Source organism: Rhincodon typus, unplaced genomic scaffold (assembly GCF_021869965.1).
Source record: "Rhincodon typus isolate 14 unplaced genomic scaffold, sRhiTyp1.1 hic_rhity00001625, whole genome shotgun sequence".
In the NCBI taxonomy this organism is placed as follows: domain Eukaryota; kingdom Metazoa; phylum Chordata; class Chondrichthyes; order Orectolobiformes; family Rhincodontidae; genus Rhincodon; species Rhincodon typus.
The window spans coordinates 1-25,000 of NW_025967263.1; the positions used below are offsets into that span (position 1 = coordinate 1).

The 25,000-nt window shown below is 39.1% G+C and overlaps 1 protein-coding gene across 1 annotated transcript; it reads left to right on the forward strand.

Moving 5' to 3' along the window:
- Positions 1 to 631: 631 nt before the first annotated feature.
- Positions 632 to 23,004, forward strand: LOC109934263 (zinc finger CCCH domain-containing protein 13-like; the record flags this gene model as incomplete). Its single annotated transcript, XM_048592662.1, has 7 exons — positions 632 to 743; positions 1,249 to 1,363; positions 4,885 to 5,024; positions 7,405 to 7,556; positions 9,450 to 9,650; positions 11,329 to 11,514; positions 22,632 to 23,004. Coding segments are annotated over 7 exons (1,279 nt in total), but the record flags the coding sequence as incomplete, so codon positions are not given.
- Positions 23,005 to 25,000: the final 1,996 nt, after the last annotated feature.

Consider the following 25,000-nt stretch of genomic DNA (forward strand, 5'->3'; position numbering starts at 1 on the left):
AAAGTGATCAACACTAAGATGTGTGAGTAATTCTAAATTACAGTCCGAGGGTGATCCTGCTATTCAAGCCTGCCAGACACAGCCAGGATATTGTCATTTAGGTGAAGGCTGCTCAGTTTGGGTGAGCCCAAATAGAAGCCTCTAGCTAGAATGTCTTGCCTAGGTTATTGTAAGTGATGAATTGTGTTTTTGTTTTAGTTGATTGACTGTTATTAAACTTTTTAAAGTTTCAAATTGCCTGTTTTTAAAGTGATGCAAATCTCGAAGCTCCTTCAGGCTAATAGTATAGCAGAATCCTGGATTAATGGTGGCCCAGCAGCTAATTGGAAAAAAAAGTAATAGCTTCAGAATGATTTGCTTGGATGTGCTTAACTTTCTAGTTGCTTAGTTAAAGTTGAGCTTAGTTTCATCAGTTATTATCTACATTGTGGCATTTAAATTAACTTGGTGGTAATTGCATGGGTTATGTTATTCATCAATAAATACATCTTCTGCATATCTCTAAGGCAGTGGTCGTGCATGCCCTCTTGTCTGTGTTTTGAACTAAAGATTAGAAACAAGAATCCCTTAGAAACATTTCTGCTTTGTATCAACAGAGAAAAGTGTGTTACTTTATTTTGTGGGTATACAGATCTCCAGAAAGGCCAACTGGTGATTTACGAGAGAGAATGAAGAACAAAAGGCAAGATGTGGAATCTGAGCCACAGAAGAGAGCCCAGGATGAGACTTCATCTCCAACAAGGGTGAGGATGATGCCTATTTCAGAATTTATGAAGTTAACTGACCGATATTCCAGTTAAGGTTGACCCTTAAACATTGGGTTTAGGCAATAATTTTTGTTTCTAAATTTAAAAAAGAATTGAGAGTTTTTAGGTTATTGAGAAGGATAGATAGAGTGATGGTTGGTAGCATGAAATTATGCTTGGCTTTTTTCTCGAAAACTTTTCAAGCAGAATAATTTGATTCCCTCTTTTGTTATAATGCAAGCTAGGTTTAATTGCTTTGGAATTTTAGGATCTGTAGACATTTATAAGCAGTTAAATTTGTTTCTTGATGTTAATGTTTTTGAGGAAGTTGAACAAATAATAAGCCCAAAAATTGTGATTGAGACTTGCCAACATAGGAAGAACATGATGTAACTGAATTCTGTGTTGGTAAATTTAGATTTACCAAAGCAAATAACTCTGCAGAAATGTATTTTGCTGTTTTTTAGTATCGTACAATGAAAAGCATTCTAATTTTAATTAGAGGGATTCTTCGAGGAGCAGACATAGGGAAAAAGAAGATGCTAACCTCAAAATTACGAAGGAGCGCACCCCAGAAAGTGAGGAAGAACCAGCTGATTGGGAAGCAGGCAGGGATGGTAAGTTAGATTCCATTTCTATAACCAAAAATAACGTGCATGCAAACATGGTGTCTATAAAATCACTTGGAAGTTGGGACCAAGATTAGGAATCTAACTATATTAATAGATTTAGCAAATACAGTAAGACAGTCTGAGCAAGAAAACAGTTTAAAATGAACAAACAGAAAACAAATTTTTTTTCAAATAGTTCAATACGTTTTCTCCAAATATTTGGCATTTCTCTGTTCCGCACCAGAACACTGCATCTGTCTGTAGGATTCTACTGACTGGGAATAATGACTAGTGTTTGAAGTTCAGAAACCATCATATTTGAGAAGTAACATTTTAAAAATTGTGATATTACTTCACTAACCAAAAGGAGGAAGCTTGTATTACTCATCCATGTAGTTACATGATGGCTAGCTATTGGCATCTTTTAGAAAACAAAACAATGGTTTTAATTGTCTTACCAAGGACCTAGGACAAAGTGATGAAGAAGTAAAATGAAGAGTCAGAAGTCAAGTAAGGAAGAAAATAGATTTCACAACTCTTTTAGGAGAAAACGTGTCTGGTGCCAAAAGTAGATATTGTAAAGAATGTAAGAAAGTTCAGTAGCATTTTTAAAAAGGTGGTCAGAGAGGCAGTGAGGATTCTGGGATTGAGTCCATTGGAAGTTTTTCACATAGTGCTGTAAAAGATTTTCCACTACTGTAACAGCAAGTGTTGACAACACTAGAAATTTTACAAACCTTGAGAAGAAACAAGAATGCCTAACAACTGTGTCATTGAATATTTCCTGAAAATATCAAAAAAGAGACAAGTAACGTGATTTCCACAATTATTGTTCATTCTAGTAAGATTAGCAATTCAATGTGGACATGATGGAAGTCCTGGAAGAGCTATGTAGCACAGTTCCGAAATTCTAGAAATGCTATCCAGGTGTCCTTGCAGGGATTATGCCTGCCAATTCCTTTGGTTTATTTTCTTTGGCACTGGGTCAAGATTTTAAAAGAAAATAAATCCTGCCTTTTTGAGCGGTTCCACCTGCTTGGCTTGGTGTAGACTCTTCCAGGTAGGCCCCACTTCTGTCCATCTGGAGTTGGCACGCTTCTGCTCACTCACTGCTGGCCTCCAGTACTACATAAGCTGCTACTAAACCAAGGAACTGTGGATCCCAAATGCATGGAGATGCTGCCCCTCTGATAGAATTTGCTTCAAGGAACAGGTACAGCAAAATCCCTGAAATGATGAAGACACGGCAAAACCCAGGTCCCTGCGTTTTTCTAATGTGTTGTGCCAGTCTCCTTCAACGGAATCTCTATTTTTGAAGTCAAAAATCCTAAGGAAAAGATAATGTTTATTCTGAGGCGTTTAAAGGTAACAACAATTAAGAGGATGTCCTCGAAGCATATGGAATATAAGAGGAAAATACCATTTGGTCCCTTGAGCCCTCTCTGCCGTTCAGTACAATCACAGCTTATCTTTTTGTGTTTCAAATCCCATGTTCCCATCTATGCCAAATTCCCTTGCCTGACAACAATTTATCAACCTCCATCCTAAAAATTATTAAATGATATCATTTCTACTGCCTTCTGAGGCATAAAGTTTCAAAATTGCACCTAATGAGGGGAAAAAGAACTCCACATCTCTCACCCCCTAGTTCTGGACTCACTGACTGACAAGAGGAAACATCCTTTTCAAGACCAATCAGCGTCTTAAGCACTTCAATCAAGTCACCCCTCAGTCTTCTAAATTCCAGTGGAAACAAGCCCAAACTTATAATGCTCATTCCTAGTGCCAATCTAGTAAGCCTTCTCTAAATTGCCTCCAATGCATTTACATCCTCCATTAAATAAGGAGCAGAAAATTGCATGCTGCTTTTGAGGTGTAGTCTCACCAATATGCTGTGTAACAGGATACCATCCTTTTATGTTCAGTTCCTCTTCTAATAACGCATAGCATCCTATTAACTTTCTTGATTACATGCTGTGCCTGTATACTAACTTTTTGTGGCTTGTACACCAGAGCATTCAAACCCCTCTACACCTTGGTATTCTGCAGTCATTCTCCGTTTAAATAATATGCTGCTTTTTTAATTTTTATTTTCTATTTATTTTGTGGGATGTGGGCGTCGCCCATCCCTAGTTGCCCTTGAGAAGGTGGTGGTGAGCTGCCTTCTTGAGCTGCTACAATCCTCCTGCTGTGGGTTGACCCATAATGCTATTAGGGAGGGAATTCCAGGATTTTGACCCAGCGACAGTGAAGGAACGGCGATATATTTCCAAGTCAGGATGGTGAGTGACTTGGAGGGGAACTTGGATGTGGTGGTGTTCCCATGTATCTGCTGCCCTTGTCCTTCTAGATGGAAGTGGTCGTGAGGTTGGAAGGTGCTCTCTGAGGATCTTCGGTGAATTTCTGCAGTGCATCTTGTAGATAGTACACACTGCTGCTGCTACTGACCGTCGCTGGTGGAGGCAGTGAATCTTTCTATGTCAATCAATACATGGTCCTCTTGCGTTACAAAGGAGCTAATATATTATCCATTTGAAAGAATATATAGCCAGAACAAATCAAGTAACTGTAGACCTTTCAGATTAAATAATTGACTGTAAATGGTCACCTTAAGGTCTCCTGGATGATTGAATAAACTGAATACCAAATTCTATTCAGAAGAAGGTAGTTGCTGGTTAACCTTATTGACTTTATGATAAGTGAATTCCCAACTGTACTGCAGAAAGGCCTACTTTGTGCATATCAACCTCTGAAAGCTTGTTTGCAAAATTCCACTAAATGTTGGAAATTCAGAACAAGAGTTCGTGGTAGATGAAAGATTGGTTGAATGGTATCAGTGGTGGCAAGCAGAATGCCTGAGGAATTGGTATAAACACTGTCTCTGATTGAGTACAAGTAATGTTGCTTTTATATTGTTGTGCTGGCTTGCTTCTTGATTCACAATATAAAAATAACGTCAGATTCAGAAGGATTGTTGAACAAGTTAAATATGTATGCGGTACCAGACTTCCGTGAGGAATTAAATGAGTTTTGTAAACTGTGTAAGTAATGCAAAGAAAGGCAGTTAAATTTAAATGCAGAAGATGAATGTATAAATGTGCACAAAGAAGTGTAGGAGACCTCGGAGTATAAGCACTTTGCCACTGTACTGCGCTGCACTGCAGTGACTTGACATGCAATCAAAACAGCAAGTGGAATGCAAGTAGGATATGACTGTTGAGGAAGTCGTACCTAAACTGTAAACTCTGATTCTTTAAAAACAATGCTGTTCTTATTTTGAGCTTCTAAACTGAATCAGGACATTTTACCAGCAGCGAAGGTTGCGTTATTTATTTTACCAATTAAATATCTCGTCACAAACGGGAACCTTTAAAAACATGTAGGTTGTTTAAGATATGTTTTTCTAGCTTAATTATTTCAGTAGTCCTGACTCCTTTGTGGGAGGAGATTGGTTGAAGAGGTTATCAAGTCTGTTCATTTTTTATGTGTGGCTGTTTTTCTATCATGGTAGTACTATGTGTTTACAGATTCTGATAATGGAGATATTAACTATGATTATGATCATGAACTGTCCCTTGAGCTGAAGCGGCAGAAAATACAACGGGAGCTGATGAAACTTGAACAGGAAAACATGGAAAAAAGAGAGGAAATAGTCATCAAGAAGGAGGTTTGTGGACAAGGAAACTTCTTGACTAGAGTCTCAGTGGCAAGACCTAAACATCATAATGAGTCAAAGCAGGCTAACAGCCTGTGACATGTTTTCAACTACTTAAAACTGAACAATTCTGTTCCACAGCTTAAATTGAACATATTATGCCAAACATTAGAAATATTTTTACAGGTTTTTCAACTTTTTTTGTTTGTATTTCTAAAAATATAGCGAAAAATTATCTATTTGTGGGCAAGTGTTTAAGGATTAATTGAGGAGGAATGTGCAGTTTTCCAGTAAACCTGATACATCTCAGCAGTTTGATACTTTATCTTTTAGAAACAATATTCTTATGTCTATTTCCTGTTTTTGTGCTGGCTTTAGTTGTGATTCTTGTTTCTTGGCTCACTGTCCAAATGAGCTCCAAATCCCTGTAGCTCTGAAAGCATCTTCACTTGTCTTAAAATCTGGGTAAATGTTGTTTAAGGACCCAAGATAAAGGGAGAGAGATCTGTGCTTATTTCCAAGCTATTGGAGTCACTCACTTGTTTCCACAGGATCTCTTTTCATTTTTTGATAAGCAGTGGAAAATCACATTACACCTCATTTAAGTTTCAAATGAAAATTTAATTTATTAAACAATTAATGAGCAAATTGGTAGCAGTATAAAATGGGCATGGATGTGGTGGGAATTCTCTCAAATGTTTCCTCAAAAAGGAAAATGGTGAAAGACTGTAGTTTGTTTGCTAAATTGTTGTTTTATAATTTTTGTTTCTTGTACATATAGAGTCCAACAACACGGAAACAAAACCTTCGGCCCAACCAGTCCATGCCGAACATAATCCCAAACTAAACTAGTCCCACCTGCCTGCTCCTGGCCTGTATCACTCCGAATCTTTCCTATTCATGTATCTATTTGAAGGTCTTTTCAACGTTGTAATTGTACCTGCCTCCACTACTTCCTCCGGAGGTTCATTCCACACGCAAACCATCCTCTGTGTAAAAAATTCGCCCCTCATGTCTTTTTTAAATCTCTCTCTTCTCACCTTAAGAATGTGGCCCCTAGTCTTGAAATCCCCCACCCTAGGGAAAAGACAACTGCAATTAACTCTATCTATACCCCTCATTATTTTAGAAACTTCTATTAGGTCGCCTCTCAACCTCCTACACTCCAGTGAAAAAAGTCCCAGCCTATCCAGCCTTTCTTTATAACTCAAACCTTCCACACCCAGCAACATCATGGTAAATCTCTTCTGAACCATCTCCAGCTTAATAATATCCTTCCTACAACTGGGCGACCAGAACTGGACACAGTACTCCAGAAGAGGATTCACTAATGTACTGTACAACCTCAGCATGACTTCCCAACTCCTACACTCAAAGGACTGAGCAGTGAAGCCAAGCGTGCCAAACACCTTTTTAACCACCCTGTCTATATTTGATGCAATCTTTAAAGAATTATGTACCTGCACCCCTAGGTCCCTCTGTTCTACAATACTACCCAAGGCTTTACCATTAATTGTATAAGCCCTATCCTTGTATGTTGTACCAAAATGCAATACCTCACATTTATCCAGATTGAACTCCATCTGCCATTTTTCAGTCCATTGACTCAGTTGATCAAGATCCCTTTGTCATCTTAGAAAATCTTCTTCACTGTCTACAATGCCACCAATTTTACTAACTATGCCTTCTATATTCTCATCCAAATCATTGATATAAATGCTAAACAAAAGAGGACCGAGAACTGATTCCTGTGGAACACCACTGCTCACAGGCCTTCAGTCCGAAATGTAACCCTCCACCACCACTCTCCGTCTCCTGTCGTTAAGCCAGTTTTATATCCAATTGGCAAGCTCACCCTGAATCCCATGTGACCTAACTTTACTAATCAATCGACCATGCGCAACTGTGTCAAAGGCTTTACTAAAGTCTAAATAAACAACATCTACTGCTCTGCCCTCATCAATCTTCTTGGTAACTTCCTCAAAAAACTCAATAAATTTTGTGAGACACGATTTTCCTCGCACAAAACCATGCTGACAATCCATAATCAATTTTTGCCTCTCTAAATATCCGTAAATCCTATCTAATACAATTTCCTCCAACAATTTACCCACCACTGGCCGCCTTAAAAATTCACGGTCATTTACTGAACTTTGCAATCACAGAGTTTATTTGCACTTGAAAGTATGTGTTTGACTTCCTTCTTAAGCCTGTTAGCAGGTAGACAGTAATGGCAAAATAACCTTGCAGCATAGGTAATGAGACACTACAATTGTAAATGCCTATATATATGATTCAGGCACAACTATTATACCATTGCAGATTAATCTCTTTTACAAATTTTAACATCGCAGACTACATTTTAAAAATAAATATACACTATATATTGCAGATTTCTCCAGAACCAGTGAGAAATAAGCACTCCCCGTCTCCAAGAAAGACAAGCAAATCTCCTAAGCGTAGAACAAGTCCCAAATTATCTTCATCTGGTAAGAAGGAGAAAAAAGGATCAAGATTTTCATCACCTGTAGGAGACCAGCAAAGGTTGGTGTGACAGTTTTAAATTTTATTTTTAATATCAGTACTCCCTTACCACTGCAAGTTGAGTACCTATCCTTTGACCTGTGTCACAATAGGTTTTATTAGTAACCTTCCCTCAGATATTGGGCTATTTAATATATTCAAGGCTACATTAGACAGGTTTTTGATCATCAAGGGAGTTGATTGTTATGGGGGACAGATAGGAAAATGGAATTGAGGGCACAATCAGGGCATCAGCATGATCTAATCAAATCATAAAGCAGGCTGAAGTGGTTGAATATCCTACTCCTCCTATTTCTGGCAAATGGGCCAGCTTGGAGCCCATCCCTTTCTCAATCACATAGCTGCAAAGACTTGTGCTTTCTCTAAGTAAGGCTGAAATTTAATAAAACCCAAATTTCCTTTTAGAAACAAACTGATGGAGAAACTGAGATAACAAGGTGTAGAGCTGGACGAACACAGCAGGCCAAGCAGCATCATAGGAGCAGAAAGGCTGACGTTTCGGGCCTAGACTCTTCATCAGAAAATCAGAAACTGATCAGGTCTTGCAGCTTTGGTGAAGAGCAAAACGAGTTGACATTTTGAGTCCAATCTGACCCTTCAGAACTGAAGAGAGATGGAAATGTGATGTGTTTTTTTTTAATCGTTCATGGGATGAGATTATTGCTGGCTATGGCAGCACTTATTGTCCATTAAGAGTCAACCCCATTGCTGTGGGTCTGGAGTCACATGTAGGCCGGGCCTGGTAAGAATGGCAGTTTCCTTCCCTAACGGACAGTAGTGAACCAGGTAGGTTTTTTTGACAATTGACAATTGTCATCACTTAGACTCTTAATTCCAGATTTTGTTTATTAATTGAGCTCAAATTCTACCATCTGCCGTGTCAGGATTCGAACCTGGGTCTCTGGGTTAGCTGTCCAGTGATAATACCACTAGGCCATTACCTCCCCTTTATGCTGTTGTAAAAGAATGGAGAAGGAGTCAATGAGACAGTATGGAAAAGTTTAGTGGGCAAGGGAGATTAGAGATCAAAGGTGTCATGAAATAAAAGACATAGTGAATCGCGATGGTTGCAGAGCAGAGACTATTAAATAAACAGGTGTTAAAAATAATATCGGTCAACTCTTACTGAAAGCAAAAATATGAAATCAAGGTACAGACGCTGAGGAGGAAAGAAAACATACATCAAAATGGAAAACAGTGTTTATGATCTGAACTTGTTGAGCACACAGTTCAGCCCTGAAGTGTTTAATCAGAAAATGACGTGCTGTTCCTCCATCTTCAGTTTGGCTTCACTGGAACATTGTAGCAAACGTCCAGAGAAAGGGAGGAGGTGTCCCTGCTCAAAAGCACTCAATGCCTCACTGTGGGACATGGCATTGGGAAGTTTGGGGTGTCAGGTGGAACCTCCTGAGGGCCATTCCCACCCTTGCTGCTGAAATCCGTACCTCCTCCTCTTCGCAACTCCCATTCTGTGAAACCCCTCCTGCAGTGCCTTTCTTGAGGTCTGGGTGCCTCTCCATTCTGAGCCACTGGTTTGTATTGATCCATGTCAGCCTCCTCTTTGGATTTGCCATTCAAAGGAACTGCAGGCCCTTGATTGGTCAGCAGTTCTCATTAAGTGGGATTTCCGCCCCGCTTGGGCTCTTGATCCTAAGAAAAGCCTGCTGTTGGCTATTAAGTGACTAAGTTTTGCTTAATCCTGATGGGCCTTCCCAGAGAAGGCAAGGCAGGTCTTTCACCAATTCACCAGCAGCAGGTTAGACGCAAAGCACCTCTGTAAAATCCACTGTTTTTTTTACCTTTGAACCTGGCAACCTGTGAATAATTTGAGATGCTTCTATTACTTAACCAAGTAGAGGCCTTTGTTATAAGAATATCCTGTCTTCCTTTCAGAAGATCTTCAAAGGTGCAACAGGGTAAAAAGAAAGGGCCTCGTACTCCTAGCCCACCACCCCCTATTCATGAAGAGATTCCTGTAACTAAAAAACATAAAGAAAAACTAAGGGCAAAGGAGAGAATTGAAGAAAAGGCCCGTGAAAGTAGAGAAAAAGGAAGGGATGTAGAAAGGCATAAAGAGAGAAAAGAAAAGCACAGGTGAGTGATACCGTCTATTGAAAAAGCTTAATCTTATTTTGTGTTGGTTGCCTTCCTTACCAAACACCTAACCATCTTGTCATGTCTGCCATACATGATCATACAGAATGGACTACATTAGAGGTGGTAGATATTTCCTAATCAACCTGTTCAGAGATATTATTACATACCTCTAGAGCAGTTGGGACTTGAACTCAGGCCTCCTGGGCTACAGGTAGGGACACTACCATTGTGCCACAGAAGCCCTACGTTCGAGATGGTATCTTACTTGAAATTATTACTCTTGGATATCTGGTAGCCTAATATAGATGCATTATTTAGTATTGTTTACATGGATACTGTAGACCTGATGCCCCAACACAAAACAGGACTGAAGGATCAGAGGAAACCTTTAGCTTGTAAACATAAAGGTTCTTTTTTCCCAACATACCGGTTTTATTTAGTCTGTCTGTATTCACTGGAATTCAATACATATTTCAGATATTTTCAATCAACCTGTGCAGAGATGTAATTACACACCTCTGAAGCAGCTAGAACTTGAACCCGGGTCTCCTGGCTCAGAGGTGGGGTCAGTACCACAGCACTGCAGTAGCCCTCTCACAGTGCATTTTTCGGAGGAATCAAATATATCCAACCTGTCCTCCTCATTACACTTAGCCCTTGATTTGCACTTTATGTATCCTGTGCAGCCATATTTAATTATCAGCTGAATATCTAACAATGAGCTTTTCAAATGATTAATGAAGATTTAAATTAAACATCGTCTTCCATTCTACACTTTCCAGTCTAAAGCACAGGCTGATGTAAAAATAGATCTAAAATTCAAGCATCCGCGCATTGATTTAGCTTTGCATTTTGAAGCCAATTACATTTTCCAATGAATGTGTTTAAGGCTGTCTTTTTATATAATTGCCGCCAATTGTCAAATTAATATTGGGTAAACCAGGCTGCCCATTGAACATCTAAAAGAAGTTTGTGATTCTATTAAAGTGCTAATTAATCTTTTAACAGTTAACGCCTGCTTACAGCCAAATGGAACATCAAAATAATCAGAACATCGTTCTGCATTATGAATGTTAAACCGTGTTGCGCAGTATTTAATCTTTATTTAGCTATTTATTTCAGGAATTAATCACTTACTGTTGATCTGTGTTCCAGTAAATCAGATAAATGGAATAGCAGTCTGAGCTTACTAATGGCTGGAAGAATATTAAGTGACATGCAACAAATTCTGTGTTGCTTAATTGACAAGCCTATGCCACTGAAACATCTGTCAAATTTCATTATCAATTTCAAAGGGCTAACGTATCATTTGAAATGTCACAGTGCCCTCTTAAATCCATGTTACCTAACTAGACAGTATCTAACACTTTTCTCTTTCCAGCACTTTCTCTTCCCAATAATTTTATCCATTAACCAGATTAAGATTAAAAAGGGAAAAAAATGTGTGCATGGGATCCAGTTGTGATGTTGTAGAAGATTATTCTTCTAGCAAAAGTCATGAATTAAATCTTTTTTCTTAAAACATCCACGAGATTTCCTCTGCCCGATATGAAATAAACTTACAAATTCTGAATATTTTAGATGATGTATGGCTTCTGCCACACTTGGCAGAGAAAGTGAAGAAATGATACAATACACCATTGCAGGTTAGATCTCTGTCTTGTTCAACTTTCAGGGATCATTCAGATAGCCTGCATAGACAGAAGAGGTCTCTAAGTCCTGAGGAACAGTCTGGCAGCACCTCTTCTCGTTCCAGAGAATATTCCCCACCAACAGCAAGGAAAAAATCAGTCTCTCCAGCTCCACCTAAGTCAACTTCATCTTCCTCTTCTCGGAAGCATTCTTTCTCCCCACGTCACAGGTATAGAATCCTCAAAATTGTGGCAAGAAGCAAGTGAGGGTGGTGGTGACAGAGGAATAGGATATTCTTGAAACATTTTAAAAGGGTGTGATGCATACATATACTCTGACCTTAGTAAGTAGCAGTAGCAGGTTTTTGTGGATTGCTGTGATATGTAAAAACATCATTATGTTCGCAATTGTGTAATGTGATTGAGCAGTTTATAATTTAAAGCTGGATTGCATTTCTAGCTAATCACTAGGAGATGTTTCCCTGGTTTGATGGTTGTGCAAGCCAAGTTTTTGCTGGAAGGAGCAATGTTTTCTCCATATGTAGCAATGGTGAATTAAGTTTGTTGTGGAAAAATCTCCCTTTGTTTTCTAAGACCTACGCATTATTTTACTCTAGAAAGTTGGAAGAAAAATAATTTAACTTGGAAGTAAATGTACTTTACATTTTTTGAAGCCATAACAATTAACTCCATCTTCAAGCTGCTTCACCAATGAACTTCCCTCTACCATAAAGTCAAAATTGGGGATGTTTGCTGATGACTGCCCCTTACTGAAAAATTACAAGCCCAAATGCAGCAAGACCCGGACTTATCTAAGTTTGGATGATAAGTGGCTAGTAACATTCTGACCATCATCCCCTGACATTCAAAGACATGGACATTGCTGAACCCCTCACTGTGACCATCCTGGGGGCTACCATTGATCAGAATGTTACTAGACTAGCCATATAAACACAGTGGCTACAAGAGCAGGTCAGAGACTAGGAATCCTGTGGTTAGTAACTTTTGACTCCCCAAAGCCTGTCCATCATCTGCAAGGTACAAGTCAGGAGTGTGATGGAATACACCATGCTTGCTTGAATGGGTGCAGCTACAAAAACACTCAAGAAGCTTGATGCTCTATAGGACACAGCAGTCGACTTGATTGGCATTACATCCACAAACATTCACTCCCTCCACCACCAACACTTAGTAGCAACAGTGTATATCATCCACATGATACATTTCAGAAATTCACCAAGATTCCTTTGATAGCACCTTGAAAACCACTACCATCTAGAAGGACAAAGACAGCAGATACGTGGGAACACTGCCCCCTGCAACTTCCTCTCCTAGCCGCTCACTGTCTTGACTTGGAAATATATCACCGTTCCTTCATAATCCTGGAATTCCCACACTAATGGCATATACAACATAGACTGCAGGGGTTCAAGGTGGCAGCTCACCACCACAACCTTGAGGGCAGTAAATGCTGACCAAGCCAGTGCAGCCCACAACCCATGAATTTCTTTCTTTTTCCCAAAACTGAAAGGAAAGGACATTTTGATAAAGTTGTTATCTCCTTGGAAAACTTTCTCCTGGTCCTTTGTGTCACAAAGGCCAAGCTGTGAATGGCAACCTTTCAACGGGGGCGGTCATTGTGTTTCCCTTCTCTCTGACCTCTGTCCAAGACAATGCTATGTGCCGTGACAGCAGAATGAAGCTTGTGTCCACCTGCTCTTTGATACTATCTGTTGGTTCTTTCTAATAATTAAAGTGAAAAAATACTTCTAATATAGCAATTTTGGGAATGAATAAGCTGTGGCTTTGCTGACCATTATTACAGTTTCTGCCATGTTAATGTCTTTTATGCAATCTTTTCTCAACTAACCTTATTTAAGGAAGCCACAAATATACAGACGCTCCCTTTTTTAGGGTGGTGAGGTTTTTTAGTTTAATGATCTGTTTACAAGGTTTTTGGAAATTTAGGAACAATGAACTATTATGCATGACTAAGTCCTTCAATTGTCTAATGTTTTGTTGTGGAAATTTCTTTTGTATGGATGGAAAATAAAGAATGACAGAGAATAATTAAATGATTACCCAGGGAACAAAATTAGAGTAGGCAAGGAAGCTGGCAATGTTATGAAGTTTTGGGGGAATAGATTGGAGGCTCAAGTCGGGGATTTGGACAGATCAAGTCCAGATCTGGCCAGGTCGTGTACGGAATCTGAACAGATGGACTGATTTGGGGTATGCAAGGTCCCAGCAGATTTAAACAGACTTGGGGATTAGTGTCCAGGATCTTTAAATAAAACTTAGGGGAGAAGTGGAAAATTGGTTTAATTTTGGTTACTTGTGGGCAGTTAAGTTAAAAGTGATGGAAATGGCTCTTAACATTGCGAAAGAGGTTCTGGGGGTTGAAGATGCTTCCCAAATTTGCCAAGCAAGTTTAGGAAGACCGAGAAAGGAGACACTTCTGGAATTAGCAAACAGGCTAGACTTGCATTTAACTAGGGATAAGAGGAAAGCTGAAACTGTAACTGAGTTGGTCAAGCATTTAGGTATATCAGAGAAACAGTCAATTGCAGTGGAGTTAGAAAAAATTAGATTGCAAATAAGACAACTGGAGTTAGAGAATGAAAGGAAGGCAAGAGTTTGAATTATGGTTACCAGCAGAGGAAAGAGAAAAGGAAAGGAAAAGAAGATTCATAGCAGAGGAAAAAGAGAAAGAGAGTTTGAACTTCAGAAGTTAGCAATTAGACAGGAAAGTCGACATAATAGGATGGAGAGGAAGGTAGAAGGCAGGCTTAGAGAGGAAGATAGTGAGGATGAGCAAACCCATCGTAGCCAAAGACCTGGTAGGGATATATACAAATATGTCAAAACACTACCAAAATTCGATGAAGAAGATGTAGAAGCCTTTTTCATTTCCTTTGAGAAATTGGCTAAACAGATAGACTGGCAGGAGACTGTGTGGGTAATGTTAATTCAAACCAAATTGATAGGCAGGGCTAGTGAGGTGTTTGCAGCACTGTCAGATGAGGTGTCAAGAGATTATGAAGATGTTAAACAGGCTATTTTGAGTGCCTACAAATTGGTACCAGAAGCATATAGACAATGGTTCAGAAACATAAAGGATGAACCAGGTCAGACTTCTGTCAATTTGAAAGAATTAAACATAGTAACTTCAAAAGATGGGTGAGAACATTAAAGATCGAAAAGACATATGAGGATCTCAGAGAGATTATTCAGCTGGAGAGTTTAAAAACTCACTTCCTGAAATGATAAGAACTCGTGTTGAGGAACAGGAAGTTCGCACAGTGAGAAGAGCTGCAGAGATAGCAGACGAGTATGTATTCGTGCATAAATCAAAACTTAGCTTCTAACAGCAATTTCATTCTGTGAGGGATAGAAATTGGGGAAAAGGGAGATCATTCATGAAAAACAAAAAGTAGATCACACTGGGAACAGTTTATCACAGGTGAAAAAAGAAACCCAAGGGGGTGAAAGGCCTCAGGTGTTTTCACTGCAATGGAATGGGACTCAAAGTCACAGTGCTGGTGGTTTAAGAGAGGCATTGGGAAAAGGTATTTTCACTGCAATAAGGTGGGACGCATAAAGTCACAGTGCTGGTGGTTTAAGAAGGGCACTGGGAAAAAGAATGTGGTAAAAGAGGCTAAACCAGTGGCATTAATTGAGGTAGTCAAGGAAATCTCAAAAAAGCAGCGCATCAGATGTTTTGCTGGTAGCATACGAATTACCTGTAGGAGATCATCTAGGAGTGAGGAAGACTCAGACTAAGATATAAAAGCACTCTGTTGGCCTGGATTACATAAAGATGTGGTTGAGTTTTGCCGTACCTGTCATACGTGTCAGATGGTAGAAAAGCCACAGGCAGTAATCAAGCCAACACCTTTGCTGATTGCTGCATTTGAAGAACCTTTCACTTGGGTTATAATTGATGGTATAGGTCCCATCCCTAAAACCCAAAGTGGGAACTAATATTTGCTAATGAATGGATCTACCAGGTTTCTGGAGGCATTTCCATTACAGAATGGTAAGGCATAAAAGGTTGTGAGAAGTTGTTTGCTTTCCTCACCTGTTACAAACTAACCAGATAGATTCAGTCAGACCAAGGGTCCAATTTTACTACCAAATTATTTAAGGAGGCCATGGATAGTTTAGGCATCCAACACTTTAAATCAAGTGCGTACCATCCTGAATCCAAGGCAGCGTTGGAAAGCTGGCATCAGATCCTAAAGACCATGCTGAAGGCTCATTGCCAGGATTACCCAAATGATTGAGATAAAGGTATCACATTTATATTGTTTGCCATTAGAGATGCTTCAAATGAATCAACTCAGTTTACTCCATTTGAGTTGATATTCAGACATGAAGTAAGAGGGCCTTTAATATTGTAAGAGGGCCTTTGAAATTACTTAAGGAAAAGTTGATAGGCCTGAAGTCAGGGATCTCACAATTGGATTATATATCTGAGGCGAGAGAATGATTAAACAGAGTAGATGAATTAGTTAGACATCGTCTGAAGGTGGCACAGCATTTAATGAAGCAAGAAGCAGATAAGAAATCTAAAATTTGTATGTTTGCCCATAGGGATAAAGTATTGGTGCTGTTACTGGTGGTAGGAGATCACTTTGAAGCAAGGTTTAGTGGTCCTTGTCAGATTGAGAAGAAGTTGATTCGGGTAAATTATCTGGTAAAGATCCCAGATGGGAAAAAACTTTATTGGGGTATATACTGTGAATATGCTGAAACCTTGCTATGACAGGGAACCGGAAAAACAGGTATTAGTTACTGCTACTCAGAGTGAGGAATTAAAACCAGATGATTTGGATTTGAGTGCCTCAAAATAAGTTAAATAATGAGGAAGTCCTTGGAGAATGGGATAGGATAGTGAGCTGTAAGTCTCAGGAACAGAGAACTGAATTGAAAGTCTTATTGCAGCAATATGAGGACATATGTAGGAATAGAATGGGCAGGACTAATACTATAGTGTATGAGGTTGAAGTAGGGAATGCTGTTCCGATAAATTAACACCCCTACAGGCTTAATCCTCTCAAAACAGCACAGGTTCAGAAGGAACTGGAAGTGATGCTCCAAGAAGACATCATTGAGCTGAGTCAAAGTGAGTGGAGTCCGCCAGTTGTGTTGGTTCCTAAACCCGATGGTACTCACTGAGTCTGCATGGATTATCGGAAGGTCAACTCTGTAACTAAATCGGATTCAAACGCAATTCCAAGGCTGGAGGACTGTGTGGAAAAAGTTGGGCAAGCCACTTAGGTCACAAAATTGGACTTACTGAGCAGTTACTGGCAAGTGCATTTATTGGAGCGAGCGAGCGAGCGAAAGAGGTTTCTGCGTTTGTAACCCCAAATGGGCTATATCAATTTGAAGCAATGCCCTTTGGAATGAAGAAAGCACCAGCCACATCTCAAAGACTTATTAGCAGAGTTGTGGCAGAACTGACTAATTGTGCCGTCTATATAGATGACTTTAGCCGTTCATGGAAAGCTCTTTGAAAACCTCTGAGAGGCAAAACTGGTTACAAATTTAGCATAAACTGAATTCATGCAGGCAGAAGTGACGTTCTTGGGATACAACAAGGGACATGGAAGGACAACCCCAAAGAACATGAAGACGAAGGCCATCCACAAATTTCCAGGACATGTCTCGAAGAAAAAGGTGCTTCGATTTTTGGGACTGAGCAGATTCTACCGGACGTTTGGACCAAACTTTCGTAGCGTGGTGGTACCGCTGACGGATTTGCTAAAGAAGAGCATAAAATTTTGGTGGACAGAACAATGCCATGTAGAGATTGGAGCTATGTTGATGCAGGAGGATGATGGTGAAATTGAAAGACCAATTGGTTATTTTTCAAAGAAACTCAAGATCCACCAGAGAAAATACTCCTCTATTGAAGGAGTTATTGAGTTTGGTACTGGCCTTACAACATTTTATTGTTTACGTTACAAACAATGTTTTGGAGACAGTTGTGTATACAGATCACAACCCTCTCCCCTTTTTGGAACGATTTAAAGACAAAAATATGAGACTATTTCATTGGAGTCTTATGTTACAAACTTTTAATTTGCAGGTTGTACATATTGCGGGTCGTAAGAATTGTTATTACAGATAAATTATAGTGGGTTTAAAAGAAAATGTGTAAATAAGATTGGACCATACCGGTTCAATGTTATATGTATGCAGAGTTACTACGAAATGTGTAACTTTAGATTACTGACCTATGTATCTCGTGATCATGGGTGTTAAAATTTAAAGAAGTGAAGCCATCTTTTAATAATGATGGTTCGATTTTTTTTAAGGGGGGAGGTGGTACAAAGTTGTGTAGAGTAATTGTGAATTGGAAGGCAGGAAGCTAGAATTTGTTTATTTAGAAAAATGTTAAAGGAAACCAGTATGTGGTCCCTTTAAGAGATAAAGTGCTTTTCTAAGCTTAGGGATTTATACAGAAAATGGGTCTGTAAGCAGCTGCAGATTGCAGACAGTTCTAAAAATTGAAACACGTATCAATTGGCTGTGTGTTTGAAAACCTTAGGCTTATTTTGATGTTTTGGCAACTAGCTTGAATCAGCCAATTAATTTAAACCAAGCACTCAGAAACTGAAAACCAATTGAATTTAAATCTGATGGTGTTGACAATCAGGGACCAATCCTAGTGTAAGAAATGGATAGGTGATCAAGGGTATAAAAAAAGAGACCATTTGGAAAATCGGTAGAGAGTCAACTGCCATCTTAAGGGGTGAGAGCAAACTTGCCATCTGAGGAATAAATACCTAGCTCTCTCACGAAATCACTAAGCTCTCTAAAAAAGCACCATAAAAGATAGCACCTCTAGCTTAGAGTCCTCACAGAAGAAATTACAGAAAAAACATTGAGAGCAGGATCAGCAGAAGAAAGGCTGGAGAGACAGCGGAGAAGACAGAGCATTCCAGAAGACACATTCTGTGTGAACTTTAAGAGACTAAGTTTTAATTTGTTGTTTTTTTATTACTTGGATTTATATAAGTGGGACCTATGTTTATTGGAACAGCATAGCAGTAGAATTTAGTTCATTTAGGGAATAGTTAGTAGTTAGGGGGGAATTGTTTGGTTTGTTAGTAATTCTGTTAATTTGTTCAGTGTTAGGGTTAAATAAATAAATTGTTACTTGTTACTTATAAAGTGAGTATCAGAGATTCATTTTATTTAACTCTTTTAACAGATTACGAGGGGTAAGACGAGATTCTCGCGGTGTTTCAGGTTTAATTATTAGAAGGGAACTTATACTTCCGCCATAACAGATTGGGGCTGGTGTTTCAGTTTAATTATCAGAGGGGTCCAACCTTTAACCTCCCCTTTGTAACAGCAAGAAATGCAAAAATGGATAACAAGAGTTTCTACAGGTGTTTAAAAAGGAAAAAAGTCAGAGAAGTAAAGTCCTCTGGAGCAATGGTGTTCAACTGATGTGCTACGGCACACTGGCATATGGCAAGGTGAGAAATGTGTGCAAAATTTTCAAGAAACTGTGCCATTTTATCCTGTGACAGCTGGCACCCTATTACTGGAGTGAGGGGGGACAGCTGTGGATAAAGGGGAGCCTGTGGGGCACACTGTAAGGTTTCACATAAATGATTATTGCACAAAGGAGAAGTTCATGGTGTAGGGGTTAATGTATTAGCATGAATAGTACGCGGGAATGGGTCTTTTTCTGATTGAATGGTTGTAATGCGTGGCATACCGCAGGGGTTTAATGCGGTCACAGCATTTTATAACTTATATCAGTAACTTAGATATGGAGTAGCTGAATTTTTTAAAGATGAGTTTGAAAGTATGTTGTGAAGAGAACTTAGGTTGAGTTAGGCATTTTTTCATTAGACTTCAAAAATATGGGTGTGACTTGATTTAAGTGTATAAAGTCCTGAATAGTCTTGAAAATGTGGGCATGGAAAGGATGTTTCCTCTCATGGGTGAGTCCAGAACTAGGGAGTACTGATTTAAAATTATGTGTGAAAGTAATTTTTTTCCACTGTGGGAGCTGTGTATCTTAGGACCTCCTCCTGTCAGAAACTAGTGGAGATGGCATTATTGAATATATTTAAGGTGGAGATAGGTCGATTCTTGTTAGGCCAGGGAATCAAAGCTTATCTAGGGTGGATGGGTATGTGGAAATTGAAATACAAACTGATCAGGCATGATCTTATTGAATAGTAGAGCATGTTGAGGGGCTGAATGGCCTATTTTTCCTGATTTGGGTGTTTGAATAATAGTTCATTTAGCTGTGATTTTTTAGTTTGGGAGAATATTCCTGAATTTGATGTAATAAGTATTTGAGTAATTTGTTAGGAATTTTGAATGTAGGGATGTAACGTTGTTAACTTTGCCTAATGGTGCTGATGTCATTCAATCAGATACCTTCTGTGATTCTTATTTTCCCCATTTGGTTTCTGTTTTCTGTAAATGATTAAGAAATGCTGATAATGAAACCCTTCAAATTGTTTTAAAATTTACTGAGATGAGAATACAGGTTTCAAATTATTTCTATATATTTGAGGAAATTTTATTCAGTAGAGAGCAATTAGGTCTAACGTCGGATGAAGTTCTTTGTTTCGGTATGTGGATTAGAAAACTAGTGACCACGTGTTTTATTGTTCATGTTCATCTGGTTTTTCAGATGAAAGTAACCAACTTGTAGCTGGATAACTGTCAGGCAGTATCATTTCAAATGAAGTACATTTTTTGATATTTTATCGGCAAAGAATAATCTAATTGTAGTTCTGCTGATTGTTCAGAAATTTTCAACTGGTCCCCTAGCCTATGTTAGAGGAAGACAGGTTAGAACATTCCTCAGCAGATGAGTTCTTTGCCTCAATTTTTTTTTTGGTCTATTCAAAATGTTCAAATGCTTGACAGAATAATGTTTGTGGGGATCACCTGGGTAAGAGTGATCAGTGTAGCATAGGTTTAGACTAGTGGTTCAGAAGAACAAGGAACAATCAAAAGGAGACTGTCTAAATTGGATGAGGGCAAGTTTGAATGGGTGTTAATGGATCTAGCCAGGATGCATTGGAATCAAAGGCTGACAGGAAAAGCTGAAATTAAACAATGGGTGCTCTTTGAGGAGATGATGCTTTAGATACAGGCTAGGTACATTCCAACAAGGGCGAAAGGTGGCAGACTGAAGCCAGAACTCTCTTGATAATGAGGAGCTTGAGAATAACAGGGAAAAAGAAGGAGATGTACGGTTAAGCGTGCAGGACAAAACTGGCATGTGTAGAATCTATTATGAAAGAGGAAGCTGACAAAATATTGGTAGAAGCAGAGATAAGAGAGGGTGGGGCGAAAGTTGGAAAGTAGGAGGTCCTGAAAAGACTGGCTGTGCTAAGTGTTGATAATACACTTGGTTTGGAAGTTTAGCAAAGGGAAGTGGTGGTGTAGATAATGGGACACTTGCTACAACCTTGGAATCTTTCATGGGTGAGCGGAAAGTGTCAGGGAATTCAGGGCGCACATTTAAGAAAGGGTGTGAGGGCAGCCCCAGTAACTATGCAGCAGTTGGTTTAATATAACTCGTGAGTAAAGTTCCAGACACTATAATTGTGGGGGAAGAAGATCAGCAGGCAACTGGAGAATTTTGTGTCAATTAAGAATTGTCAGCAAGGATTTATAAAAGACAGGTTGTGCTGGACTAATTTCTTGATGACATAACCGAGCAGGTGGATGAAGAGAATGCAGTGAATGTTTGCATGGATGATAAGAGAGCCATTTGAAAAAGTACCACATAAGAGGCTGGTTAACAAAACTTGAGGCTCATGGGATAGGAGGTCATTATCATTTTTTTAAAAATTAGCTTGAAGACAGAAAAAGTGAGTTGTATCAAATGCTTGTCTTTCAGACTGGACGCTAGTAGTCAATGGAGTTCCCAAGGGTCAGTACTAGAACCAATGTTTATTCAATTAGTAGATAACTGAAATATTGGAATTTCAAATTTTACTGATGATACCAAAATTGGACAAGTGGTAAACAATGAGAATGATACAAATGATATGACTAGGTGGGCTAGCAGAATGAACAAATACACTCAAGTGAAACTTGCAAGAGAGAAAGGTGAGGTGTTTTTGGAGGTATACAGAGGCAATATAGATTTGATGGCACAGTACAGAGGTAATAGGTCTAGGGGTGCATTTTTTTTTAATCTGTGGAGGTGGCCAGACACACTGAAATAGTACTTAGAAAGGCATAAAGAATCTTGGGCTTCATAAATAGAGACATTGACTACAAAAGCAGGGAAATTATCCTGAACAAAGCTTTGGTGAGGCCACGACTGGAGAATTGCTTCTAGTTCTGATCATCGCAGTTTAGGAAAAATGTGAGGGTCCTTGAGAGGGTAGAGGTGAGATTTACCAGAATAGTTCCAAGAATGGAGGATTGTAGCGACAAGGTTAATTTGGAGAAAATGGTGTTTCATCCTTGGAACAAAGGAGATTAGGAATAGATTTGATAGATGTGTACAAGATTATGACCGGTTTAGTAAGGTAGGCAAAGAAAAATTCTTCCTATTAGCTGATGGTACAAGGACCAGGGGACAGTAGTATATGGTTTTGGGCAGGAAATTACAGGGTTCTATGTGAGGAAATAGTTTTTTTTTAGCACAGAGTGAGTGGAAATCACTGCCAAAGAGGGTGGTGGAAGCAGAGACACTCAATAATTTGAGTAGAAAATTGCACGGGTATTTCAAGAAAATAAACTTGCAAAAGTTGGGACTGACTGGATTTTTCTGTAGAGAGATGACTTGGACTAGAAAGGCCAAATGGCCTCTTTCCATGCCATAAATGACAGTATAACATTATAAAAATGAAACAATTGAGCACATTATGAAAGGGAATGCTAAATGGCTTGCATAGCCAGCGTGGAGTATTGTTAGCAGTCACCATTGGCCTATCTTTACTCATCATTAATGAAGCTTTCCACTGTGCCTGAAACATCTCAATAATTTCCCTGTGACAATACACCGTAACCCAGAATGAGAAAACTTAGTGTCAGTTATGAAGCTGGTGAATCGCTGGATTCATTTGTCTCTCTTTTTTCATCAACACCAAGGACATAAACAAGCTTGAAAGAGCTTGTAATGGGAAAAAGCTATTATCAGGAGAGGGGTCTATTTAAATGGAATTTTTATTTTAAAATTTCATGGCAAACCTAATTAGTAAATGTGAACATGAATATGAATTTAGAAACTATAAGTTGTGTTTATTCTGATCTTTCCAGGAGCACAGTTATATTTAAAGACATTTTTAAAAATACTTTAAGGGTTTGAGTTAACTTGCAGAATATTACCCTTTAGCAGATCGCCATCTTCCCAGAGACAACATCAAACACCCACGGTATCTAGGCAGCACTCCCCATCCTCGCGGTCAGCTTCACCTGGAACAAGACAGTCAACGTCACCACACCACAAGAGATCCACTTCGCCAAGTTACCATCGTGCTGCAACTCCCTCTCGAAGGCGTTCTCCATCACCATATGCTCCACGCTCCTCATCTCCGCAAAGAAAACAGAGCCCAGTCAGGCACAGATCCTCTGGCCAAGAAAAGGGCAAACATGAACAGGAAACCTCGCCATTACAAGAGCGACGTCGTGAAAAAAGGGAAGGTAAAAACAAATGGATTTTGGGAAAGATTAAGCTGAGTTTAAGTGCAACTTATATTTTTAAGAAGTAGTTACAATTTGTTGTATCAGATATAATGTATTTGAATGCCCAGTGATTGTTGATATCCATTGACTTCCATTTTTACACATTAGTACAAATGCTTGTTACTGTATTGAGGAAGACAGTCATTCGTATCTGCAATTTCCCACGTAATCAGCTCTATTCTTCTCTATGTAATAGGGGTGAGCAGAGAGATAAAAATGATCTCTAAGTAAGAAATTTCTTCTCTTGGAAAGTCATGAATCTTTGAAATTCTCTTTTCCTCAGAGAGGTGGAGGCTGGCTAAATAGGGTATATTCAGGATTGCTGAAAAAAATATATTTAGTCAAAGCTTCTTGTCTTGATCTCATCGAGACAATTCTCAAGAAATACCAAAGTAGAGTGGGAAGAAAAACTCATTATATTGAATGAGAGGAGAGAGTCATTTGGTAAGCGGACGTTGATTGGCAGAGGTGTTACCATTGGAGAATGTACTGGTTATTAGTGACTGACAGTTAACTGTCCAGCATTGTTTAAATTTTAAACCAGGCAGATTGACTCTGATTGGGCAAGGCATTTCCTTAAGAAATGAAACCTGAGAATGGCTGTCACCTATTTTGTTGCGTGGAAACCTGCGCACTGTATGTACATGTTTTTTCTGTTGTAAAGAGCAGGATTGTGTGAATTCATATATGCAGCCTCTAGTACAAGTAATTGTCCCCAACTGACGATCCAAATTGGTTGTCAATGTAATTCTTCTTACATTCGGGAATATATAGCAAATGTTGTCTGACTGCAGAATCATATCAAAAGTTGAACGCTGTGTTGTTTTGCAAACGTGGGCAAATTGGGTATAGTCAGCACCTTGCTTTTTACAAACAGCTGAAAGGATATGCTTGTTTGGTACAATCTGTTCGTCCTCAGGACTTACATGTACTTAGCATTGCATTGATACTGAAATTCATATACCATGTGAGTCATTTGTGTGATAGGCAGAATGTCTTCTTGGCTTAATGGCAGCGTCCTATTAGGAGTAAACTGCTATTGTATCATAGCAGCATGGGGCAACAAGCTTGATTTGTCACTCAGCCTTTGAGATATCTTACCCTTCCAGGCTAATTCAAATGAGACTGGACACTTTTCAGGACGAAATGGCACGGCCACAGTCCTACATGGAACTGTACAAATCCCATTGTGTGTATGATCAGTGTGCTAGTTAGCAGTGGAGAATTCTGGCTAATTTCTCAACTCGGGTATCAAGGAAAAGGACCTCATTTGACTGTTCCATTTCAGAGATGATTTTGAGTGAAGGATAGAACCCATTTAGACATGTAAAGAAATTCTTAGCTGGGGATTTGACAACAGTCATCTACATATAGGAAATATGCAAGGGGTAAGGTGTTCAGGTATCATTCCATTGAAAACATGTTTCTGGTGGAAGATGTTTGAGAGAGCTTGGCCCAGGAGGAATCCTTCTGTTTGGGCATATAACTTGTTAAGACTGAACTCAACTGCATGATTTGCTGATTTCATAAGTTCAACGATATCTGATCCACACAATGGTGGCAAGTAAGTCTAGATCGCCGTTGTTTCTTGGGTAGCTGTACAGACATGAATGTGACAAAGGGCCTGAAATAGTCACTCTGAACAAGTGTGACTAATCAGCAAAATGCAGGCCATTCTTAATGAAGAGTCCAAATTCTTATTTATTAGACTTGACACACCGCATAACTGGCCAGCCTTACTCAAAATCAAGCCAAAAACACTTGCTGGACTTGTGTAATATTGGTGAGTTTCTAGATTATATATACAATAGGATTTGTCCTCATAACTCGCTGTGTCAGCTGTAAATCTGCTTTAGTGCTGATGAGTGCAACACAAAAAACTTTGGCTTTGTGTCTCCTTGTAGTAGTATTTAAGTTGTATTCTAGCAAGTAATTATTTATAAGCTTTAGACCAGATTTAGTAGCTGGTGGACAAGATCACTATAACTGGAGAGCCAGTGGCAACCACACCAAGGCTGTTCC